At 46.2% G+C, this 22,151-nt stretch overlaps 1 protein-coding gene across 1 annotated transcript; it reads right to left on the bottom strand.

The window, feature by feature from the left end:
- Window positions 1-1,111: 1,111 nt before the first annotated feature.
- Window positions 1,112-21,900, bottom strand: LOC142258949 (uncharacterized). The gene is made up of 3 exons (XM_075331501.1): window positions 21,823-21,900; window positions 21,536-21,626; window positions 1,112-3,986 (listed from the first exon to the last, which is right to left on the bottom strand). The coding sequence occupies exon 3, from the start codon at window positions 3,670-3,672 to the stop codon at window positions 2,791-2,793; it is 882 nt and encodes a 293-aa protein (XP_075187616.1). The 5' UTR covers window positions 3,673-3,986; window positions 21,536-21,626; window positions 21,823-21,900; the 3' UTR covers window positions 1,112-2,790.
- Window positions 21,901-22,151: the final 251 nt, after the last annotated feature.

Raw genomic sequence — 22,151 nt, 5'->3', positions numbered from 1 at the left:
CACCCTCTGGCAGACTTTGACAAATGCAAAGACTGCGTTTGACAAAAAAACCAAATCGCATCCAAAATGCATGCGTTTTGGATGCGTTTTTAATGGAGTAATAAAATAGGATAGGATAGATAGATAGATAGAAAGAGCATATAAAATAGAATACATAATAAGAAAGAACAGGTAAAATAGAGAAATAAATAAAGAAATAACAAAATAGCTCCACACGAGGTCCCACGGCGATTCAGCTTTGCTACATCCCTGTCCTGTCACAGCAGTACCACAGAGCATGACTGACCGCTGATAACAGGCAGAGCCGCATGATAAGAATTAACTTGGGTGAGCCTCTGACGACAGTGCTGCAACACAGGCAGTAGTGCGGGGCCCGCAGTTGTGACGTCAGAGTTTGACCCGAGTTCATTCTCATCGCGCGGCTGTCTCTGTGTTGCGGTCTGATTTGCGGTCTCAGGTGAAGGACTCCAGCTGTGACCGGAAATCACCTGAGTGACGGCACCGCTGATTGCGTGGCTCACTTCAGTCAGTCAGGTGATTTGCTGTAACAGGTGGGGAACTTCAGCTGTGGCAGCGGCTAACCCGAGTGACGTCACCAAGTGTTTGGTGGTTTAATAAAGTGGTGAAAGAGGGGGGCTTGTCTTTTATTTCAAATAAAGGATTTTTCAGTGTTCGTGTTTATTTACTTTCACTAACATATTAGTGAAGAGGGGGTGTCTCATAGACACCTGCCATGACTAATCTAGGACTTAGTGGCTGCTATGGGCTGCCATTAACCCCTTATTACCCTGATTGCCACTGCACCAGGGCAATCAGGATTAGCCGGGTAAAGTCCCAGGACTGTTGCATCTAATGGATGCGGCAATTCCGGGAGACTGCTGGCTGATATTTTTTGAATCGGACAATCCCAATAATGTGAGTCTCCCCAGCCTAAGAATACCAGCCCCCAGCTGTGAGGCTTTATCTTGACTGGGTATCAAAATTGAGGGGGACTGCTATTTATATTTATATATATTTATATACATACCATAAGGTCTCGTGTAATGCGCAGAACCATATATATATCTTATATGGTCCTGCGCATTACACGAGACCTTATGGTACGTATATAAATTATACATATAGTGTAGGGACCCCCCTATATAGAGATTTGCCGTGACGGGGCAGGGGGGCTCAATTCATTGATCAATCATTTGCAAAAAATCTCATTGAATGGTTACAGTAGGAATGAATTCGTGAATATTACACTTTTTACTTTCTCATTGATGTATGCCACTCAGAAGCAGTGCTGGCTCCCCTCCTTTTTTGTAATTAATACTTGGTTGCGCACCCCTTGGTATTGATGAGCCTCCAAACGTTTCTTGTAGCCATCTATAAGCTTCTTGCAGTTCTCCTCTGGTATTTTCTCCCACTCTTCCTCTGTATTTTGGTCAAACTCTTGAATGTTTGCAGGGTTCTTTTTCCCAATGGCAGATTTCAGCTCACCCCAAAGATTTTCAATGGGATTGAGGTCAGGAGTCATTGCTGGCCATTTTAAAATAGTTCATATTTTCTTTTTAAACCACTGCTGTGTACAAGTTTTCTTACACTGGGTAGGACATTTTGCTCAAAAATCTCTTGATAATTTTCTCATTTCATGATTTTTGCAATAAGGTCAAGGCCTCCAGTACCAGATGCAGCTAAGAAACCCCACATCATTATTGATCCTCCACCATGCTTAGCGGTTGGTAGGGTATTATTTTCCTTAATAGCTTTATTGTGCCATCTGCAAACAAACTTTTGATTTGCAATACCAAAAAGGTGTATTTTTATATCATCTGTCCACAGAAGATTTTCCCATAAGGAGTGTAGTTTGTCAATTTACTTTTTGGCATGGATCAGTCATTCCTTTTTATGTTTTTCCTTCAGCAATGGTTTCTTCCTTGGACTTTGCCCATAAAGCTCTGCTTGGTTTAGTGTGATTCATATGGCACTTGATAAAACCATCATCCCAGACTGTTCTAAGTTAGCCTTCAGGTCTCTGGATGTTTGATGTTTTTTCCACCAACCGTCGAAGATAGCTCTTGTAATTTTTCCTCTTTTCTTCACCTCCAGGGAGGCTCTTGGTGGGCCCATGCTTCATAAACGTCATAATAACACTGCACACTGTTGAAACTGGGATACCATGGTCTTTGGAGATGGCCTTATACACTTTGGAAATCTTGTGTTTTCTAATAATAGCAGTTCTGATGTTCTCAGACAGCTTCTTTTTCCTCACCATTGTGACAAAGGAACAGGGCCTAACATGGCTTTTTAAAACACTGAAATAATCATTCATTGGCTGATTCATGTCACACGGGCACCGACAATTTATGACAGGTGATTCTCATTTGTGATTTACCACAGGGGAGTCAAAATGAGTTTCCATACTAATTTAATGTAAAGAGTGCCAATACCAGTGCCACAGCAAGCTTTAGGTTTTATGATTATTTCCTTCCCATTCTTTCTTTTAAATTGTTGTTTATCATTTGCTCTTTTGTATTTAACACAAGTGCTCTATACAAAAAAAGCTGTTTCACTTGATTCATTTTTTTTGTAGGAGATATTCCACATTATATAGTTCATGGGTGCCAATCTTGATGAGCAGGACTGTATATAGTTTCTCATGATGTGAATTTTTCTTTTTGTTCAACAAATTATAATTTTCAAGTAAAATATTTCTCACCTTTTAGGTATGATAACGGCTCCTACCCTTGTGAGTTTTGTGATGTTTAAAATGATGCATTTGTGTGTAAAATATTTCCCTCATTCTTAACACATCAGTTTCTCCCTTGTGTGAATTCTTTGGTGTTTAGCAAGATTTGATTTATCTGTAAAACATTTCCCACACTCTGAACATGAAAAAGGCTTCTCCCCTGTGTGAGTTCTGTAATGTTTAGCAAGACATGATTTATTTGAAAAAGATTTCCGGCATTCTGAACATGAAAAAGGCTTCTCCCCTGTGTGAGGTCTCTGATGTCTAACAAGATGTGATTTACATACAAAATATCTCCCACAATCTGAACATGAAAAAGGCTTCTCCTTTGTGTGAGTTCTCTGGTGTCTAACAAGCTGTGATTTTTGGTTAAAACATTTCACACATTTGGAACATGAATATGGCTTCACCCCTGTGTGAGTTCTCTGATGTTTAGCGAGACATGATTGATTTGAAAAAGATTTCCCACATTCTGAACATGAGAATGGCTTCTCCCCTGTGTGAATTCTCTGATGTATAACAAGACTTGATTTAGATACAAAATATCTCCCACATTCTGAACATGAAAAAGGCTTCTCCCCTATGTGAGTTCTGTGATGATTAGCAAGACTTGATTTATTTGAAAAAGATTTCCTGCATTCTGAACATGAAAAAGGCTTCTCCCCTGTGTGAATTCTTTTGTGTTTAGCAAGATTTGATTTATCTGTAAAACATTTCCCACATGCTGAACATGAATATGGCTTCTCTCCTGTGTGAGTTCTCTGATGTTTAGCAAGACATGATTTATTTGAAAAAGATTTCTCACATTCTGAACATGAAAAAGGCTTCTCCCCTGTGTGAGTTCTTTGGTGTCTAACAAGAGCTGATTTTTTGTTAAAACATTTCCGACATTCTGAACATGAATATGGCTTCTCACCTGTGTGAGTTTTTTGAAACATATCAGACTCTGAAGAAAATCTTTTCTCCCCTATGTGAATTTTTTCATATTCTGAAGTTGAGAACGGCTTCTTTGCTGTAAGAGCACTTTGATTTTTAATGCCTCTTTCGTGACTTTTATTTTTCTTAATAGTCTGTGATAAATCAGAAGATTGGACTTCTTTAAAATAATCAGATGATAGATCTTTGCTGTGAAGGGATGATGATATATCTGGAATAGAAGCATTCAATTCAGTTATATCCTCTGTGATATCAAGATCATCTGATTTAAAGATTGAAGAGGACAGTTGTGCCTCAAATCTCCTGGTACAGTCATCTGCCAAGAATAAAAATTATTTTTAATAATATATACAAATTTAAGGATATAATTCATAAAATAGCTTGTAATGTTGTTACCGGTGTCCCCACATACTTACTGTCCTGGCCACCCAATGGTGGCTTCCATTGCCCCGGTCCCTGCCGCCGTCTTTCACGACTTACGCAAGCCATGTTGGTCTCTTGAGAGTGTGCTTAAGGCATCTGTGCACCTATACTTAAACGTCGGCGTACCCAAATACGGAAGTGCCTCTCAACTTGTGGCTAAGAGGCACTAGGTATTTAAGGCATCTGGGCAACATGGTCTAGCCATAGAGAAGTGTTGCTAGTTATCAGTTCCTGTTCCATTTGCTGAGTCTTATGCTGTGTGTGTCTGTGTGATGGTAGAATATGGGGGGTTGTATATCATGTTGTGTAGGTTTGTATTTTAGGCGTGGTTCACTGTCCATTCTCTGTATTGCTTGTGTGTACATTGTATTGTCTGTAGGCAATCACCCCCTGTAGTGTTCCTGTCCCTAGGTCTGGGGGAGAGGGGCCTGGTATCCACCTAAACCAGGGGTGGGCAATTAAATTTCTCATGGGGCCGCATGAGAACTTGGGATCCTTTTAGAGGGCCGGACTGATATACTTGACTAAATTCTACCCAATACTCTATGTACATTTATATATATATATATATATATATATATATATATATATATATATATATATATATATATATATATATATATATATATATATATATATATATATATATATATATATATACACACACACACACACACACACACACACACACACACACACACACACACTGCATCACTATATAATGCACCTGTAATACATTACAGCACTATATACTACACCTGTAATACATTACAGCACTATATACTGCCCCTGTAATACATTACAGCACTATATACTGCCCCTGTAATACATTACAGCACTATATACTACACCTGTAATACATTACAGCACTATATACTGCCCCTGTAATACATTACATCACTATATACTGCACCTGTAATACACTACAGCACTATATACTGCCCCTATAATACACTACAGCACTATATACTGCACCTGTAATGCATTACAGCACTATATACTATACTGCACCTGTAATACACTACAGCACTATATACTGCCCCTGTAATACACTACAGCACTATATACTGCACCTGTAATACACTACAGCACTATATACTGCACCTGTAATACATTACAGCACTATATACTGCCCCTGTAATACACTACAGCACTATATACTGCCCCTGTAATACACTACAGCACTATATACTGCCCCTGTAATACACTACAGCACTATATACTGCCCCTGTAATACACTACAGCACTATATACTGCCCCTGTAATACATTACAGCACTATATACTGCCCCTGTAATACATTACAGCACTATATACTGCACCTGTAATACATTACAGCACTATATACTTCCCCTGTAATGCATTACAGCACTATATACTGCCCCTGTAATGCATTACAGCACTATATACTGCACCTGTAATACATTACAGCACTGTATACTGTCCCTGTAATGCATTACAGCACTATATACTGCCCCTGTAATGCATCACAGCACTATATACTGCCCCTGTAATGCATTACAGCACTATATACTGCCCCTGTAATGCATTACAGCACAATATACTGCGCCTGTAAAACTACATCATTACATTCCCATATACTACATCACTACACCCAAATATTACACCAGTTACCCCCCCCCCTTCCCATTCCCCTCCCCCTCCGGTTATTAGTGACCACTCACCTCGCCCTCCTCAGGCATCTCCATACGGGTCCCCCGCTGAGCTGCTTCTTTCCTGGTATGGGCCCTGGCTGCGCCGCTGTTGTTTTTGTACGGGCCCCCGCCGCTGCGTCTCTGTCCAGGCACCGGCTGGTGCCGCTTCTCCTGCGGGGCGGGAACTTTTCAAATGACACACACGCGCTGTACTGTCGACCTCAGGGCGCGCGTGTGTCACAGAGAAAGCTGCCGCAGGGAACAGAGGACCGATCCTGAAGCTCCGCACAGTGTAGCAGCGGAACGCAGGAATCTGTCCTCTGTTCCCTGTCCGGCAGCGTTTTCTGTGACACACGCGCGCCCTGATGTCGTCAGTACAGCGCACGTGTGTCATTTGAAAAGTTCCTGCCTGGCAGGAAAAGCAGCAACCACGTCTCCATCTCTGATCTAATGGGCGGGCCGGTCACAGACAGTAGGCGGGCCGGATGTGGCCCGCGGGCCGCCCCTTGCCCAGGTCTGACCTAAACTCTCTGCATACCTGAAGAACTGGGCAGTCTATTTGAGAACTTTAAGAGAAGCAGGACGAGTCATCCTCTGGAGCAGTAGCAATGGCTCCCCAGAGAGACCTGGACATTTATCGCTTACCAGACTATGTTCGTGTTTCTTTACTATTTTTACCCTCTGCATGGTGGATTATTTTTATGAACCTTCTGGATTGCATGGAATAAAGGAATTTTGGATTGTTCATCCATCTCTCGCTCTGTTGATTATGTGATATGGGAGAAGGATCCCATCACAGTGTGAAAATGTGTCTGTATCCTAGTATCTGCTGTGTCCGAGAAACCTGTTGCATCTATCCATACCAGCTATGCCTACTGTACCTGCTGCATCTATCTATACCAGCTGTACCTGCCACATCTGTTGCACCTGTTGTATCAGCTGTATCCACTGCACCTGCTTACGCCAGCCATCAAATCCGCACCCGACTACATCAGTCACTGTCAGTATCCAATCCTTGACCCCTGGGGCCAGCTATTGCAGTATCTGGACTCTGGAGTAGAACCTGGCATCTACCTTTCAGCACAAGCCTATCCTCACCATCAAAGGCTGTAATGAAGCTGAGGTAGCTGCTTAGGCATGCCCCTCCAGGCTGAGACGGTGCAGCGTCTCAGTGGGCCCACTCCCGCTCGCACCTGCAAGAATAAAAGCTTGCCCAGGCTATAGATCCTGATGGTTCCAGAACTCCTCATCTTGCAGCAAGAGATTTTTCGTCAAAGGGAACAACAAGACTGGATCCTGATCTACATCTGCTTGCAAGCCTTCATAGAAAAGTTTCCACTCGATCCTGTCCAGACTGTAGTTGCCACAACCGGCAGCAGATACAGCTCCAAGCTTCGGTCCTCATCTGTCTGCTCCTCAGCAGTGTGACGGTGACCCCAAGCAATGAAAGGAGATTCATAAATCAGTGCTCCATGCACTTTGAACTTTTATTTATTTTAGACCAATCCAAAGTGGCCTTTATGATGTCAGACATGACTGGTGAGTCCCTTGTGTAGATCAATCCATTATAGTAGAGAATAGTGATTGTTGTCTTGGACCTCCAAACCTTCCAGGGGGCGTTCTGCAAGATAATCGAAGAACCGGATCGAGTTTCCTCAAGAGCATATTTACTCCTTAGACTTTGCCATGGAATTTTCACCATAGGCCACTATGCAATTCGTTTCTGCACCTTGTCCTCCAAACTAGGCTTAATGAGCCACTGGTGGCTTTATTCTGGGAGGGTCTGTTTGGAAGAATCAAGGTTGAACTGGTCAACTGTTTTGTACCATCTTCCCTGGACGACTTGGTATCTCTTGCTATCCACATCGATCTCAGGTTCCAAGAACGCTCCAGAGAGGCAAACCGTGAGAGATCAGTGCCCCTGGCTCCTAACCAGAGACCCATCATGTTGTCATCCGTGGTTCGTGCTACTTCCTCTAAGTGCACGGAGGTAGATAGTAGATAGTGTTAACCTGGCAAAGCCTTGTCCGGTGAACCGTTGCAACACAGTCACAAATATTTTTGTCCTTTGAAGCTGGGAAACTTCCAAGCCTAGGGTCCATAGTAGAGGCTACCCTAGGTGAGAGCAAGTCCTCTTTGTCCTTATCCATATCTGTGTTTGCAACCTGTGGCAGCACCCAATTTACTAAGTTGGCCTCTCTGGACTCTGGTTCTGCCAGAAACTTCATAAAACAGGCCATTGTGGATCAGTAACAGATTCCAATCCAATGACTTCAAGCTCCCATAGCAGTTTCATCAGTGGATGGAAAACATCTGTCGGAGGCTATTCTCTTCGTCACCAAGCAAGCTGAGCTCTGGGTGGGAATGTTGCATTTAAGTAAGATCGCCGTCTATAAATTTGCAGGGCTGTCGCACTCAATGCTACTTGGTCAGCTGTGACTTCAGATTAACGAGTGTCTTGAAACGGAGAGCTGGAGAGGTGCTCAGATAGGGTTAGCCCTGTCAGGGAAAATGTCTCATTTCAGTCAATCCTGCCTGACGACCAGTGATGCCCTCAAATCTTCTGGGTCCGTCATCCACCTGCTGGGCTTACCTGACGTCTTTAACAAGAAGGAGGCTGAGACTCTACATCCACACAGGTCATTTGATTGCCCTATCAACATACTTTCTGGTTTCTCACCTCCCCGCGACTGTGTCTACCTTGTCCCAGGCGGAAATTCAAACAGTAAATCAAGGAGAATCTGGCAAAAGAATTTATCCAGAAGTCCTCCTTATCGTCCAGAGCCGGGTTCTTCTTTGTTAAGAAAAAGAATGGTTCCCTGCACCCCTTTATCGATTATAGAGGTCTAAACCAAATCAAGGTAATGAATAAGCATCGCTCTTGTTTATACCGAAATTGTTCGACTGTCTCCAAGGTTCCAGGATCTTCTCCAAGATTGACCTCTGTAGTGCATACAACCTTGTCGTATATGGTCGTGAGACAAAGTAAGACTGCCTTTAATACCCATGACAGTCACTATGAGTATTGGGTGATGCCATTCAAGTACAGCAATGCTCCGGTGGTTTTCCAGGAATTTGTAAACCATATCTTCTGAGATTTGCTTTACTCATGCACAGTGGTGTATCTGAATGACATTCTTGTATTCTCTCCCAATGTGACAACACCAACACACAGGAGGAATGTTGGCCAGGTTCTACATAGCTCGATGGAGAATTCTTTATATGCCAAATTTGAGAAGTAACTTTTTGAATGCATATCATTCTCTTCCTGGGCTACATAATCTCGGACACCAGTTTTAAGATGATCTGGAGAAGGTGTCAACGGTTCTGAAGTGTGGCTTCATCCTGATGGAGTTTACGCTATACAGTGGTTCCTGGATTTCACCAATTATTACTGCCAATTCACTCTGCAATTCTTCTCCTGGATTCTCCCCATCACGGCCCTGACTTGCAAGGGGGCGCATCCTAAGATGTGGATTTCTGAAGCATTTATCACCCTCAAGTAGGCATTCTCATCAGCTCCGATGCTGCATAGGCTGGAGATTAACAGACTGTTCTTTTAGGAAAAGGATGCTTTGTCCTCTGGAGCAGGTGTGATCCTCATGCATAAGTTGGCTTCTGGTAAGAGGGTAACCTGATGCTTCTTCTCCAAGGCTTTCTCTGCTCCTGTGCGCACCTAGTCAATTGACAACCAAGAATTGTTTTCGATTAAGAAAGCTCTGCAGGTGTTGCGATACGGTCACGGTTGACAGACAACCGTTTGGTGCCCATCTGCAGAAGGTCGCTATGTTTTGCTGCGCAAGTTGCTCCTTGATATCTCATTCTTTCCTCTCTGGTGTGAACTGAGTTCCATGTATCTTCTCTGTCAGGGTTAATTGTTTCCCCTTTGGGATCCTGCGGACACCTTGGCAATTCAGCTTCTAATCCTTATCCCCACTCCCTGTTTCCTTATATACCTGCATTACAGCTTGGTTTGTTGCCGGCGATAGAGTTACTCCTATGCTGTCCAGCCTGTTGCTGTACTTCTCCCAAAGTCACCCTGGAGATAAGTTGTCTGTTTGTATTCCCCTGTTTGTTTTTGCTCTATGTTCTTTAGCACTTAGTGGGGTTGACTAGTGCTCATTCCATCCAGTCACTTTCTAGGGTTCATTTCAGGGTCTAGATATCCTTGTGTGTTGAACCTATCTAGGAACTTTAGGTGAGCCAGGGGTTAGCAGAAGGTTTTATCAGGAGTCACCATCTTTCCCTTCCCTAGAGACAGGGTTCCCCTCCTTCCACCACTCCCTTTTCATCATTTGCCTGGTATTTCCCCATACCTAGGGTGACAGATACCTACTGGCAGGAGCAGTGCTCCCCGTTGTCATCTACTCTAACCACAAAAACTTGGCCTACCTAAAGTCGACTCAGAGGCTGAATCCGCGCCAAAAAAAAGAAAGCCAGCTAAACTCAAACTGGCATGTAATATAAGATGTGCACTGCACTAAAAGTTCCAAACTGTACCACTATAAATTTGAGATTTTTGGCAAAAAAATTGCAATTTCTTGAGCTATCCCGCCACGTCACGGCAAATCTCTTTGGGGGAGTCCTACTCTAAAATATTTTGTATTTAAAATGTGCCATACGGCCTCATATATGAAAAAGTAGAACTGTTTATAGCAGCACTTATTCAGTCATGGGTACGGGATTGAAAAGCACCAGGTAAGTGCTGCTAAGAACAGTTCTACCTTTTCATATGTGAGGCCATATGGCACATTTTAAATAAAAATAATTAAGAGTAGGACTGCCGCAAAGAGATTTGCCGTGACATTGCGGGGTAGCTCAAGAAATTGCAATTTTTTGCCAAAAATCTTACATTTTAATAATAAGTACAGGTTGGAATTCTTAGTGCAGTAGTGCACATTTAGTGCTGGCTATCTTGTTTTTTCTTCATTGAATCCGCGCCAAGCCTGATGCTTGCTGTTCTTCACCTGTTTTAACCTTTGTTCTACATTTTCAGCCGGCCAAAAAGAACGTCAAGGCAGATTCACTCTCCAGGTCTTTTCTGTCAGCCAACCAGGAAGAAGAGCATTAACACATTATTGAGCCCTTGAAGATGATCAAAGTAGTTCCAGTAAGCATGTGTTGGGTACCATCCAGAAAAAGATTTGTGCCGGAGGTGGACAGGAAGCGTGTGTTGCAGTGGGGTCACTTTCCTACGCTGGCCTGTTACTCTAGTCAGAAGAAGATAACTCTGCTTATCTCGCGGCACTGCTGGTGGTCAATCCTGGGTAAAGATGTCGTAGAATTTGCCTCAGCCTGTACCTCAGGTGCCCGCTATAAGACCCCTAAGAAGCTTCTGGCTGAGCGACTACTACCTCTACCTGTGTCGTCCACTCCTTGGCAACACATATCTAGGAACATCATCAACAACCCGCCGGTGTCCTCTGGTTTCTCCGTCATCTGGTTACCAGTAGACAGGTTCTTTAAAATGGCCCACTTCACTCCGTTGTCCAGTCCTCCTTCTGCTTCTGTGCTCGCCGAGCACTTCATCCAGTACACCTTTACATCTTCTGCCTACACAGCCTTACTTTCCACATTGTGTCCAATAGAGGCGTCCAAGTCACATCTCAGTTCCAACAAATTTCCTGTAGCATTTTGTCAATGATCACCACAGCGATTTGGTCAAGCTTCTACCAAGGGCTGAGTTCTCCTATAATAATCATGTGAGTCTTCCGCGAACTCTCCATTCCTCATTGTATATGGACAGTGTTACGGTTGCTGTGGCACTGGAGACTATGTTCGGATTTCTTGCTACTGCACATGTGCAAGCGCTGGAGACTAAGTCCTATCTTGGAGTCATTGCACATGTGCGGGTGACATCATCGCTGACACGAGGTCACATGTCTCTGACACCTTCTATGCCGATTGGTCGCTGGTCATGTGCTTGTGACGCTTTGCTCGGTGATAGGCCAGCGTGACGTCATTGCTGTCATTCTGGCAGCGGATTGGCTCTGGTGTCCTCCATCTTGGATGAGGCACAGAGTCTATAAAAGACCCTGACGCACGCCGCCCGGCGCTCAGTCCTCTTGGTTCATGCATGAGAGTAGACGCTCTGTGAACGTCCCTCTAGGCATCTCTCTGTCTATGCTAGGTGAGCGCTACCGGCAGGGTAGCGTTCTTATACCTTACAGCTTCGGCTGTGGTCTGTATCCTTACCTCTTAGTGGAGCGGACATAGGCAGGTGCCTGAGGCACATGGTCCGGCTGGGCCTTGTGATTCTACTCGTAGGTGGACGTTGCCGCTAGGGTAACGTTCCTTATACTGCGTCTGGCAGTTGTTCGTATCCTCGCACACTAGGGGAGCGAACAGAGGTAGGAGCTTTGTGCGGCTTATGCTGCTGTCAGTCTCTTTTGCCCCACTAGTGGAGCGGACCTAGGCAGGTGGGTGCCATATCTAGTGGTTCGTGTCCTCGCACACTAGTGGAGCGAACGCAGGTAGGAGCTTTGTGCGGCTTACGCATCTGTCTGTCTCCTGGCACCGCTAGAGGAACGGACCTAGGTAGGTGCCATTTCACACTCACTGCTTTTGTCTCTGTGACCATTAACAGAGACCATACAACACACCCTCCAAGTAAGGGAGGAATTGCTTTATTTTCTAATTATATTCCTCTGTGAGCTTAACAGAGGTATTGCACTCTGCACTTGTGCTATTACTATTTACAGTGGCACACTTATATACCCCTTATCCTCTGCCATAGTCTGCAGCAGAGTCTTTGCACGGTGGACCCTGACTGTCTGACATTCCTTTGGGTTTTATTATCAGACAGCCCCCCGTAACATTAGGACTGAGCCAAGGGTCTGGCAGTTATGGCAGAATATCAGCAGTTACACCGTTACATACAAGTACTTGAGTCGCGGCTCAAGACTTTTGAGGATAAACCTCAGACCATGGTGATATCTGCACATGATCCTCGACTTGCTCTGCCAAACAGGTATTCTGGCGATGCCAGATAATGTCGTGGTTTCATTAGTCAGTGTCAGATACACCTAGAGGTCAACTCTTCTCGCTTCTCTACGGAGAGGTCCAGAGTAGGCTTTATCATATCCTTACTTCAGGACAAAGCCTTAGAATGGGCGACTCCCCTATGGGAGCGCTCTGATGTGGTTACTCTGAGACATCAAGACTTTCTTGAAGCTCTTAAAGCGGTATTCATGGGTCCGCAGGTTACCCATGATGCAGCCCTGAGACTGTTAGATCTATCTCAGGGTTCGTTATCCACTAGTTCTTATACCATTGCTTTTAGAACTCTGGTGGCAGAACTAGATTGGCCAGAAAAGGTGTTGATTCCTATCTTCTGGAGAGGGTTGGCAGGCTATGTCAAGGATGCCCTTGCTACTCGTGAGGTCCCTGCTTCTCTGGAGGACTTAATCACTGTAGCAACAAGGATCGAGGTACGCCATAAGGAACGTAGACTCGAGGTCTCTTCCTCACGCCCTAAGCATCGGGCTATTCCAGTTGTTGAGGGACCACTACCATCTTCCTCAGCATCTGAGACATCTCCCACTCCTATGGAGTTAGGTCATACGTCCTCCAGACTACGCAGGTCTGGTCCTCCTATATGTTACGTATGTCATCAGGCTGGGCACTATGCCAACAAGTGTCCTAGCCGTCAGGGAAACTCCCAGGCCTAGTAACCATTAGAGGGGGGTTACTAGAGACGTCTTCTGCACCTCTAAGTGTAGTATCCCAGGTCAGCTCTCATTCTCTGAGAATATATGGCCTATTATGGCTTTTGTGGATTCCGGAGCTGACGGGACTTTTGTGTCCTCAGGATTTGTAAAGAGACACAATATTCCCTGTATTATGTTAGAGGCGCCTATTCCTGTCCGTGTTGTTAATGGGACTATGTTGTCTGCCTCCATTACATTGAGGACAGTTCCCTTGCGCCTTTCCCTGTCTCAGGGTCACATAGAGGAGATTTCTTTTTTTGTTTTGCCTGAGGGTATAGACGACGTTCTTCTGGGTCTCCCATAGCTTCGGACCCATGCTCCTCTAATTGACTGGGAGTCCGACAGCATTATTAGTTGGGGTTCGAAATGTCAGTCCCGATGTCTTCCCTTACCACCTAAGGTCGTTGCGGTTGCATCAACTGATCTCTCTCCCATACCTACACCCTATTTGGATTTCGCTGACGTGTTCTCCAAACAGGGTGCTGAGGTTCTTCCACCCCATAGGCCGTATGACTGCGCCATAGACCTTATCCCAGGTTCGGTTCCACCTAAGGGCAGGGTTTACCCCCTGTCAATACCTGAGTCGGAGGCCATGTCAACCTATATAAGAGAGAGTTTAGAGAAGGGGTTCATTCGTAATTCTGTCTCTCCCGCGGGAGCTGGGTTTTTCTTTGTTCGGAAGAAAGAGGGTGATTTGCGTCCCTGCATAGATTACAGGGGTCTCAACGCAATCACAATAAAGAACAAATACCCGTTACCTTTAATTTCGGAGCTCTTTGACAGACTGAGGGGAGCTCAGGTTTTTACGAAGTTGGATCTGCGGGGTGCGTATAACTTGGTACGAATTCGAGAGGGTGATGAATGGAAGACTGCTTTTAACACCCGAGACGGTCACTATGAATACCTCGTCATGCCTTTTGGTTTATGTAATCCACCCGCAGTATTTCTGGACTTCGTAAACGATGTGTTCAGGGATTTACGGTTATCCTCCGTCGTGGTGTATCTGGACGACATCCTGATTTTTTCTCCTGATCTGGAGACTTATCGTCAGGATGTCGTTCGTGTCCTTTCCCGTTTAAGGGAGCACTCATTGTTTGCTAAACTCGAAAAGTGTGTATTCGAGCAGTCATCCTTGCCTTTTTTGGGTTACATTATCTCACAAGAGGGTCTGGCTATGGATCCTGCGAAGCTCTCTGCTGTCCTGGAATGTTCCGAACCTCATTCCTTGAAGGCGGTGCAACGCTTCTTAGGATTCATAAATTATTACCGGCAGTTCATACCCCATTTCTCCACTTTGGTGGCCCCTTTGGTGGCCTTCACTAAGAAAGGTGCTAATCCAAACGTCTGGTCTACTGAGACATCCCAGGCTTTTGAGGCAGTAAAAAGACACTTTTCAACTGCTCCCGTTCTTCAAAGACCCGATGAGAATAAGCCCTTCCTCTTGGAGGTTGATGCCTCTTCAGTGGGTGCTAGTGCGGTCTTGTATCAAAAGAACGGTGTAGGTAGAAAAAGGCCGTGTTTCTTCTTTGCTAAAACCTTTTCACCGGCAGAGAGAAACTATACCATTGGGGATAGGGAACTGCTCGCCCTGAGATTAGCCTTGGAGGAGTGGCGTCACTTGCTAGAAGGAGCGAAACATCCTTTCCAGGTCTATATAGACCATAAGAATCTGACGTACTTACAAACCGCTCAGCGTCTGAATCCTCGCCAAGCCCGCTGGTCCTTGTTTTTCTCCCGCTTTCACTTCTCCATCAACTATCTGTCTGGGAGTAAGAATAACAAGGCAGACGCCCTGTCTCGCTCTATGGTTTCTACCCAGGAAGAGATTGACGAACCTCGTCTTATCCGTCCCTCCAGGGTTTTTCATACGCTCTCCCCTGTGACATTAGACCAAATCCCACTGGGCAAGACCTTTGTTCCGCCGGATCGACAGAATGATATACTGTCGTGGGTCCACACCTCAAAGGTGGGTGGGCATTTTGGTATTAGACGGAAACGAGAGTTACTCGAGAGGTGGTATTGGTGGCCACACTTAGCCAGCCACGTCAAGAGATATGTCGGTTCCTGCTACTCGTGTGCTCGCAACCGTCCATTACGGCAGAGACCGGCTGGGCTCTTGCATCTTTTACCAGTGCCAGATAGACCATGGGAGGTAGTAGGCATGGACTTTGTGGGTGATCTTCCGTGTTCACAGGGACATAGATTTGTGTGGGTCATTACGGACCATTTCTCCCGGATGGTTCATCTCGTACCGTTATCGAGAATCCCATCTTCCAGGGTACTAGCCAAACTATTCCTCAAGCATGTCTTTAGGCTTCACGGGATGCCAGATCGTATCATTTGTGATAGAGGCCCGCAATTTGCTTCCCGTTTCTGGCGAGATCTTTGTAGCCTTCTGCAAATTGAGTTGAATCTCTCTTCGGCATACCATCCATAATCAATCCATGATTATATACCTTCGACACTTTGTTGCTGAGAACCATGATAACTGGTCCTCCCTCCTACTCTGGGCAGAATTTGCCCTTAACAATTCGCTGGCTGAGGCCACTGGGCAGACACCATTCGTACTCAATAATGGGCAACACGCTAGGGTACCGGTACTGTTTCCCGCTGCTGCACCTCCTCCTCGTGTGGCCGACTGGGCAACTAATGCCAGAGAGGTTTGGGATTGGACTCAAGAGTCGATCCAAGCAGCTAAGGACCGTATGAAGACGGTGTCCGATCGGTTTCGTCGCCCGGCTCCTGTCTTTTCTCCAGGGGACTTTGTGTGGCTCTCTGCAAAACACGTGAAACTTAGAGTGAGCTCTGTCAAATTTGCTCCTCGCTTCCTGGGTCCTTATGAGGTTCTTAGACAGGTAAATCCTGTAGTCTACCAATAGAAGTTACCCGTCCATCTTAGGATCCATGACAAATTCCATGTTTCACTGCTAAAGCCGGCTATTTTACCTCACGCTCGTCAAGTGCACTCTCCTGCCTCTGATTCCTCTCGCTCTAGCTATGAGGTACGAGCCATAGTTGTTTCTAAGATGGTTAGAGGCCGCAGGTTCTTCTTGATAGATTGGGAGGGCTACGGCCCGGAACATCGCTCTTGGGAGCCTGAGGTGGCTGTCCATGCTCCCGACTTAGTTGCCGATTACCTGCGTCGCCGGGAGGGGGGCCCTTGAGGGGGAAGTACTGTTACTGTGGCGCCCCTGACCTGGTCAGGCACCACTGAGTACTGCACCCATGCTGGGGACAGTACAATACAGGTAATCCAGAAGGCTGACCGAGGTGTGACTACACAGGCGCATAGTGATCAGGTCTCACACATGTACCTATGAGAGGACCCCTGGGGATCCCAGGAGGGGGAAAAGCCTTCACCTCCACTGGAATAGTGGAGGGGGCCAAAAGCCTCCATCTCCTCTCAAGGGGTGTGGTAAGAGAGTCTGGTTGCTAGGTGGCGTAGGCAGGCACAAAAGGGAAAAGAGAAGGAGGAGTAAAGAGTCTGCAGCAGAGTGTGGAGGAGTGAGGAGCAGGAAAGTGAAGCTCTGACAGGAGCAGCAGTGAAGGTCCCAGATGTGAGCCGGTTCAGAGCAGAGTCCAGGGAGCTCCGAGGAGAGCTGACCCCTTCCCCTGGGCTGCTGTAGTCTGACAGCGTCCGCGCAGTGGCTACCGACGGGGGAGAACGGTCAACTAGGAGTGCTACCCGAAACCCATCTCAGCTAGAGAGAGAGCACGGAGTGGGAAGTAAGGAGACTGCTAGGGAGTACCAGGCCCAAACGGGCGGCAGATCCCGGAGCGGGGATAGATCCACCTTTCCCTGCTAAACCTGCCGGTGTGGGGCCCTCAAAGCCCACACCACAACACCTAAAAGCCGCAGCCACGTAGCCACAGTTAGGGCCCACAGTTCACAGGAGGCAAGCAGCTGGAGTGATCTGGCCCAGGCAACAAGCAAACGGCAAACGAAGGGGAGAGAGGCTTCAGCAACTTCCCTGGGTGACCCCCATAGGGACTAAAAGTCGGGGTTACCCCAAACCACCAAGGGCTAAGGAAGGCGAGTTGGTAGTCACCATCAGAAGTCAGCCTGAAGGATACCTGGTTCCAGCCTGGTTCATCCCAGCTACGCCCGGGTTACTCACCCTGCCACCTGAAGTGAGTAAAACCCCTGAAAGACATCCTGCGTGTGTGGAGTTATTCTGCGCCTTGTGGTACTACGCACCTACACAGGGCCCTGGGGCTTGCCTCACTCTCAGGAGGCTATTCCAACTAACTGCACTCACCATCAGCCCCAGGCGTCCCTCAACCTGCAGTGGCGGTCCCCACTGACCGCAATACTGAGAGTGGCGTCACGACAAATAGAAGACTTCCTACCGGTGACAAGATCCAGCCGAGTGGAGTCCCTGAAGGTAATGCACCGACACAACACCTGTGGGGCTTCACATCACAGTTGCTGTGGCACTGGAGACTATGTTCGGATTTCTTGCTACTGCACATGTGCAAGCGCTGGAGACTAAGTCCTATCTTGGAGCCATTGCACATGTGCGGGTGACATCATCGCTGACACGAGGTCACATGTCTCTGACACCTTCTATGCCGATTGGCCGCTGGTCATGTGCCTGTGACACGTGGTCACATGTCTCTGACACCTTCTATGCCGATTGGTCGCTGGTCATGTGCTTGTGACGCTTTGCTCGGTGATAGGCCAGCGTGACGTCATTTCTGTCATTCTGGCAGCGGATTGGCTCTGGTGTACTCCATCTTGGATGAGGCACAGAGTCTATATAAGACCCTGACGCACGCCGCCCGGCGCTCAGTCCTCTTGGTTCATTCATGAGAGTAGACGCTCTGTGCACGTCCCTCTAGGCATCTCTCTGTCTATGCTAGGTGAGCGCTACCGGCAGGGTAGCGTTCTTATACCTTACAGCTTCGGCTGCGGTCCGTATCCTTACCTCTTAGTGGAGTGGACATAGGCAGGTGCCTGAGGCACATGGTCCGGCTGGGCCTTGTGATTCTACTCGTAGGTGGACGTTGCCACTACGGTAACGTTCCTTATACTGCGTCTGGCAGTTGTTCGTATCCTCGCACACTAGGGGAGCAAACAGGGGTAGGAGCTTTGTGCGGCTTATGCTGCTGTCCGTCTCTTTTGCACCACTAGTGGAGCGGACCTAGGCAGGTGCCATATCTAGTGGTTCGTGTCCTCGCACACTAGTAGAGCGAACGCAGGTAGGAGCTTTGTGCGGCCTACGCTGCTGTCCGTCTCCTGGCACCGCTAGAGGAACGGACCTAGGTAGGTGCCATTTCACACTCACTGCTTTTGTCTCTGTGACCATTAACAGAGACCATACAACACACCCTCCAAGTAAGGGAGGAATTGCTTTATTTTCTAATTATATTCCTCTGTGAGCTTAACAGAGGTATTGCACTCTGCACTTGTGCTATTACTATTTACAGTGGCACACTTATATACCCCTTATCCTCTGCCATAGTCTGCAGCAGAGTCTTTGCACGGTGGACCCTGACTGTCTGACATTCCTTTGGGTTTTATTATCAGACAGTCCCCCGTAACAGACAGCAGCCCAAAAAACACTCTCCCTGTGGTTATCACCTCCGATGTTCTTGTCAAGGGGTTCTCCGAAGTCTAGGTGGAGAACAAGGCCTCCCTGGAGCAGTCCTCCATCAAGATGAAAAGACATGCAGATAAGAGATGCCTGGATCCTCCTTCCTTCCGTCCCATCCCAGAGTCAAGGTCCCAACTCCTGAAAAGATTTCTTTCAGGCCTGGAAGAGGGGGGGGGGACCACAAGAGGGGGTACTGTAAGGCTGTAACTGGCGTTTCTGCACGGTCCTGTCCTCTTTCCCCGGTGGAGACACCGGTACATATAACCTCCTGGCCGCCCACCGGTGGCTTCAGTTTCCTCGGTCGATGCCACTATCTCTCAGGGCCTGCACATGCCATGCAGGTCTCCTGGGAGCGCGCTTAGGGCATGGCTATTCTTAAAGGGCCAGCATGCCCTAACCTAAAAGTGCCTCTCAGCCTATGGCTAGGTACTAGGTATTTAAGTCATCCTCTCTTTAATGGAGGTGCCTGTGCAACATAGTCTAGAAATTAGAGACATATTTCTAGTTGTCAGGTCCGTTCCGTTTGTTGAGTCTTATGCTGTGTGCCTGGTGAACCTGCTTCATCTATCTATACCAGCTGTGCCTGCCGGACCTGCAGTGACTGTCAGTATCCTATCCCAGACCCCTGGGGCCAGCTGTGGCAGTACCGGGACTCCCTGGAGTAGAACCTGACATCTACCTTCTAGCACAAGCTTATCCACACCATCAAAGGCTCTAGTGAAGCCGAGCTAGCCGCTGAGCTATGCCCTCTCCTGGTGTAAACAGTGCTGTGGCTCAGTGGACCCACTCCTGTTAGCACCCCAAAACATAACAGTTTTCCCAAGCCATGGATCCCACTGGCTCCAGAAGTCCTCAGCTCGCAGGTATGGAACAAGAGATACTCATCAATGGGAACAAGACCGGATCCTGATCTACTTGCAGTCAGTGGACACCCGCTTGCAAGCCTTCTGTCTAGCACAAATCTATCCTCACCATCAGAGGCTCTAGTGAATACAGTAAATGCTATTTACTGACTATATGTTGTGGTTTCACTATTTGTTTTAAGAGACTCCAAATGCAATGTTTGATCACTTCTAATTCTTTTACATTTTTGGAGAATTTCAGGGTTTTTTTTTAAATAAATACAAGACAAATCAACCCAACATTACAGCTAAGATAAAGTAGAATATGCCACAGAAACAAATCTCAGAAACACTGGGATCAGATTCAGCATTAGAAAGGTGTTATCATGTAAAGTGACAGATGTCAGATTGGAGAAATGGGGCCTGGATAGGAGCAGAAAACTGGCTGCAGTGGAAAGCCACGAAATAAGAGCGGCTTTGTACTAACTACTATAGGGAAAACTGTGACTATAGACAATAACACATCTAATAAAATGACCGCCCTCCCCCCGACAGCCTTCACCGTCAGTGATTTAGTAACTAGAGGTGACACATCTGGAGTAATTACAGTATGTGGCTCGGGGGCTCTCGGCAATCCAAACTATTGTAGGGGCCAATATTTTCTGTCAGATAAGTTTCTTGAAGAAATATTAGACATTTACTTTCTGCCTCTCGGACTCCACAATGGACAATTCCAGTACAAGTTCTTATATAATGGGCATTTGTAGAATTCTAGACTGAAAAAATATATTTAAGGATCTTGAAGGTAAAAATATCAGAACTTTGTGTGTTAATTACTTTCCTTTTTTCTCTAATTACATTTTGGAAATCATGTGGGTGGGCTGCCCGGCCTCCATGTACCCACTGTGGGGTAATTCTAACCTCCCTCATATGTTACAGTTACCCTGTGCCCAACTTTGGATATAAACGCCCCTATCAGCACATTCATCAGAAGGGAGAGAAGGAAGATCCATCATTAAGATGCCGAGATTTTAGGAAGATGGAGTCATTGCTCTCAGTGGGAGAAACAATAAGAATCTTGTAGTAATTATACTTATTAATGGAGAACAAAAATAAAATAAATGATGTTACAGAGCAAGCTTTCCAGACTACTGAGGTCTCTTCATCAACTACAAGATTATTATTCTGTTTCTCCCACTGAGAGCAATCAATCTTTATTCACCTGGTGAACACGGCACCAAACTAAGAATCTAGGACGTCACCAGCATCATTACCCTCCGCTTTCTCTTAGGGGTCCATCATACAGATTAGATTTTGCTTCCCATGATTTTCTGAGTTGTCTGCACATTCTACGTACGCTGTCATTTGGCTTTACAGATTAGAGATCTGGGCAGCGTCTTCTAATTTCAGAGCATAGGATGGATCCTACCTGTAAGATCTGCCTGATACAGATCTCACTCCAACATAAGGGCGTCCAATGCCCAAAATAATGGGGACAGTATTGTGTGGAGGCGCATGTGGTGGTCTAGCAGCAGAAAGATGAACATTTTCTATGGCCGGACTACAACCCTGATAAAGCAGCCACAGCCGGTGATTGAGAAGAATCTGTGACTTCTCTGCATTTAGTGGTCACTACTCACCTGGGCGGTTATCTGTAGGAATCTCCTCTTTACTCCGCTCATCACCCCTCACATATGTCTCTGTAGTATTAATATGGGGCAGATCTTCCCCCTGAAACAAATATTGTAAAAGTCACAGACAGATGGAGAAGTCCCATCTATGATCAGCTCTAATCCTGCCATCTCCACCGCTCTCATTACACAAGTATAAATCATATAATACTAGAGGATAAAACAAGACTGAGCACAAGACCTTCACAGCCGTCTACACATCATAGGAGATTTCATGGCACCTTCTCTCCATCTACCTGATGATCCTGAGGAACATCGGGGTCTTCTTGTTTACAGTCCTGTGGGAGAAGAGGACGGGGACATCTCTCTGGTGTTGTCCTCTTACTGGATAGGACTGGAGGAGATACATACAGGGACTGAATTCATTCCTTAGATACAGATAATTATAGGCTGTGTGTATTTAGTCCTGTCTATTACCTGGTGATGTGAGGGGCTGGGGAACCTCCATCATGACGTCCTTGTACAGATCTTTGTGTCCTTCTAAATACTCCCACTCCTCCATGGAGAAATAGACGGTGACGTCCTGACACCTTATAGGAACCTGACACATACAATGATACCGTCA

Source organism: Anomaloglossus baeobatrachus (assembly GCF_048569485.1).
Source record: "Anomaloglossus baeobatrachus isolate aAnoBae1 chromosome 5 unlocalized genomic scaffold, aAnoBae1.hap1 SUPER_5_unloc_2, whole genome shotgun sequence".
Lineage (NCBI taxonomy): Eukaryota > Metazoa > Chordata > Amphibia > Anura > Aromobatidae > Anomaloglossus > Anomaloglossus baeobatrachus.
Note: the sequence above shows the minus strand (reverse complement) of the source record. Positions and strands in the feature narration are given on the sequence as shown.

Coding starts and splice junctions, on each gene's coding strand:
- LOC142258949 (XM_075331501.1), bottom strand. CDS start 3,672: ATGTTTCAAAAAACTCACACAGGTGAGAAGCCATATTCATGTTCAGAA.